The sequence below is a fragment of the Sinocyclocheilus anshuiensis genome, unplaced genomic scaffold (genome assembly GCF_001515605.1).
Source record: "Sinocyclocheilus anshuiensis isolate Anshui unplaced genomic scaffold, SAMN03320099.WGS_v1.1 scaffold1316, whole genome shotgun sequence".
NCBI classification, from domain to species: domain Eukaryota; kingdom Metazoa; phylum Chordata; class Actinopteri; order Cypriniformes; family Cyprinidae; genus Sinocyclocheilus; species Sinocyclocheilus anshuiensis.
Window position 1 is genome coordinate 1,745,154 of NW_015542553.1, and position 4,206 is coordinate 1,749,359.

Here is a 4,206-nt window from a genome sequence, read left to right on the forward strand (position 1 = left end):
CCAGATCCGGCGTAATGACGTCATCACACTGGATCTGGGTCAGCGCCGCCACACGCTCGCGTCATTTGTGTTCCGAAGATGAACGAAGGTCTTACGGGTTTGGAACAACACGAGGGTGAGTAATTAATGACAGAATTTTCATTTTTGGGTGAAATAACCCTTTAATCAAAAAAATGTACCTTTAACACAAGAGCAAATCTAGACCTGTTTCTAATATCATTCACACTTGTGCATTATCAAACAGTCGCACCAGATTTGACATTAAGGATGTTTTGTAAGCATGAATGTGATTTGAACGCTGTAACAGGGAGAAGACTTTCAGTGAATAACAACTTAAATTTTGGTCAGTTACCCCTCAAAACTAGCACACATTACTATTCAAAAGTATGGGGTTGGTCAGTAAGATTTAAAAAAAAATAAATTAATACTTTTATTCAGCAAGGATGTATTCAATTGATCAAATGTGTGACAGTAGAGACATGTATAATGTTACAGAATACTTATATTTCAAATAAATTCTGTTCTTTTGAACTTTCTATTCTACTCAAAATGTATTGTGATTTCCATAAAAATTAAACAGCAAAACATTGATAATAACAAGAAATTATTTCTGGAGGATTACGTAACACTGAAGACTGGAGTAAAGGCTGATGAAAATTCAGCTTTATCATCACAGGAGTAAATAACAATAAAATACATTTAACTAGAAAACCGTTATTTCAAATTGCACTAATATTTCAAAATATTACTGTTTTTACTGTATCTTTGATGAAATAAACATAGCTTTGATAAGCATAACCCCAAATATTTAAACAGTGGCGTATGTCTTCACAAAACTTGGAAAACAGGGCAACAAGTTGTATGGGTCACTTTTCTGATATTTTTTTCCTCCTTGACAGTATCTATTACTATCCATTATGGATGTAAAATTCCTCATTTTCTTATCGATACATTAAGGTATCTTAAGTGCCTCTGTGAACATTACAGAACACAAAGAAGTTCTGTTCTTGTGTCTTTGGTGCCTATAAGGACACACTTGATCAAAATAACCAGAGACTGCGAGTGACAACACCCACTTCAGATGCAGGTGGACAGGAGGAGTTTATATCACTCATGCTGCTCTCATGAAAACAACTCAATCAACTGTAGACATCTATGACAGAACAGCCCGCAATCACAGCTTGTAAATTATTGCTCGATACAAACGCAGCTTGCTTAGAGACCCTAAAAATGAATGGGCTGCTGTCATTGAAGACAGGAAGGGAGAGGAAAATATTTCACACGGACTGACTACGATATTCCGTCCACCAACACTGATGACCGCCTGTACTCTATGACAGAACAGCCCGCAATCGCAGCTTGTAAATTATTGCTCGATACAAACGCAGCTTGCTTAGAGACCCTAAAAATGAATGGGCTACTGTCATTGAAGACAGGAAGGGAGAGGAAAATATTTCACACGGACTGACTACGATATTCCGTCCACCAACACTGATGACCGCCTGTACTAAGAGCTTGGTTAAAAAAAAAAAAGATGAAATATTGATTGAACTTTCTGTGATGATTTACAACTTAGAGAGGTAATTTCTAGGGAAAAAAAACGATAACGTCAGGAACTATGATTTCGTATAGTTCTAATCTCTGCAGAGGGTAACGGTATTTTTTTTGAGTGAGAAAACACAAGGCTTTGAGTTTGGGCTGAAGGTTAAGAGTTGAGGGCACGTGCTACTGTACCGCCAACATGCACTTTTGATTTCTTTATTGCCTAACCACAAGTCTGTCTGTGCTGCAATGGTCTGTGCCACAAGGCCGGCAAAGAAAAGAGGCTTCCTCTTTCCAAAAGAAGATGAAAGCAAGACACAGTGACACAGACCAGGCATGCTAATATCAACAACTTTCAAAATTGAAACGCACATCTCTGAAGCCAAATACCAATACTTGTTAAGGCATAAAGAACTTTTGATTCTTTTTCCCCATTTTTACATTTATTTTTTTTTTGGACATGTTTTACTTTTATATTGCATTGTAGCGCTTTGAGTGTGAGAAATGCACTTTATAATGAAATGTGTTTTTATTATTACTATTATAATAATAAAAACTTATGTAATTAGTGAGCACTGAATCTGTCTGCAAAGCATTCGCAGAACAAATAATCTGAAAATTTGAATAAAAGACAGTGTTATTTTAGTGTCAATGATATACTATGGTTTTTATTCATATTTTGAATGAGGTTTTTTACATGTCTTCTGTTCTCATGTTAATTTTAGTTGATGTTTTAATAATTTTGCTGTGTTTTTGTCATTTTTATTAGTTTTTTTTTTTTTTTTCAAATGTTTATATATTTCTTATACATTTGTATTGCAGTTTTAGCTTTAGCTATTTTTGTACATCAACTAAAAGAAAATGAGAATTGATGCCCTGGCAACTAGCTGAAATACAATAATTTTACTTTTTACATTCCCCCCCCCACCCAAGTAGCATTTATTATGGTTTTAGTTTTTTGTTTTTGTTAACAATAATAACCCTGGTATAGGAACTATTACCCAGCTCAGGTCAACACTGAAAAGCATGAACATAATTTACCTGAGGAGGGTAGTTGCTCTCAGATGACCACCTGGAAGACTGATCGCTAGGTTTGTCCACTAAAATATTCCTGCAAGCAAACAAAATAAGAAAGAGTTAAACAAACGCGTAAGGCACCATAAACATTCTTTAAAACTTTTTTCCCCACTTTTTCATGCATGCATGATGGAAAGTTGTTCTGATCTTCCATAACATTATGCTGTCACCATGAAAGCACAAGTATCCAGTGCTTTTATGGCCTTTCTGTGGTGATGCGCTTAAAAACGAATGCATGCACAAATCTGACTTGTTTATACAATCATGCTTGCAATTGGATTACGCTGGTTATACCAAGTCTAACACAGTTCTGCTTACTAGTTCATAAAGCATGTAAGCTTGAGGTGAGGAGCAAAAACAAAACTGGCAAGAGTACACGGGTGTCACAACAATAATGTTTCACTACTGATTAATGCATGAACACATGCACTGTTTATGTCAGTCTACAGCACATTTTCCTCTAGCTGTCACATCTGATACAAAGATTACAAAGAAGGGATGCAAATTAGTAATATATGATACATTTTACATGACACAAATTGCAGGGATATTATAGGTTAGACTCAATTACCAACCAGCTCACTGGCTGTGTTTCAAAACTCCGTGAGCGACCGTGTTTAGGCTGTCTAGATAGGCAGCTCACTTGTTTCGAAACTCTGCTACTTCATGCTTCATGCTACTTCATTCAAATAACGGCATATTTCGTACAAATGCCCATCTGTTAAATACATTTTGCCATTGAAGTATTGTTACATAATATCGTAGATCAACAGTAACAGAAGATTAAAAGAGGGGATAAAAATAGTCTGACTCTCACAGTGTCATATTCCAAAAGTTTAGCATTAGCCACCATTGGAGCTTTATGCATTTATGTATTTTAAAACAGTACGTGTAGTCTAATTAACTTGTATTCCGACCAGATGTTTTTAAATAAATACTGCTTTCTGCGATTTGCGGTTTATTTACTTCCATAACAACAGTTCACTACTAGCAATTTAGCTAACCGGCTACATACTGCATCTCGATTATATTTTAAGAGTAAACAAACACAGTGCAGTAAGACACCTGTCAGGTTCTTAAAAGAGCATCATGATCTGTATAAAGACATGTAAAAATAAAAACATCACGTGTATTTCAGGCGTGTTAACTGTATAAACTCATATGGGCTGCTTCGTACTAGCCTAACCTAGCATGCTAACATGACTGTCACATCTGCACATTTCCACACATCCAGATGCACATTAATATGTAACTTAAAATTAGAGAATTCGCTTGCTGTTTTTTTTTTTTTGCAGTTTATACATTTGCGCCTGCTTTATGTATATGTGCCCGTCTGCTGTAGCTCGGCCCGTTTGGTAGATAAAGCCATGGATTTGATTAATATTACAGAGTTATATACTGTGTATGTATATTTAAGAGCATAAGAGTCTCAATGTGAGTGTTTAATGTGCGTTACTCACTCGGGTAAATATGTAGATGAGTAGGAGCTCCATTTATAAACACTGTAGGAGAGCACTCTGCTGTCAGGAGCCACCGCCATCTTGATGCACGAACGACACACACACACACACACACACACACCCACAC

The 4,206-nt window shown here is 36.1% G+C and overlaps 1 protein-coding gene across 1 annotated transcript in view; it reads right to left on the minus strand.

Moving 5' to 3' along the window:
* LOC107694304 (muskelin-like) overlaps positions 1-4,193 on the minus strand; it is a 19,216-nt gene extending 15,023 nt beyond the window's left edge. Inside the window, exons 1-2 of the mRNA XM_016493968.1 lie at positions 4,080-4,193; positions 2,584-2,653 (exon numbers count right to left, since the gene is read on the minus strand). Of these exons, the coding sequence (XP_016349454.1) occupies positions 2,584-2,653; positions 4,080-4,159 (150 nt within the window). The 5' untranslated portion in view covers positions 4,160-4,193. The remainder of the gene's footprint in view (positions 1-2,583; positions 2,654-4,079) is intronic.
* Between the last annotated feature and the right edge of the window lie 13 nt (positions 4,194-4,206).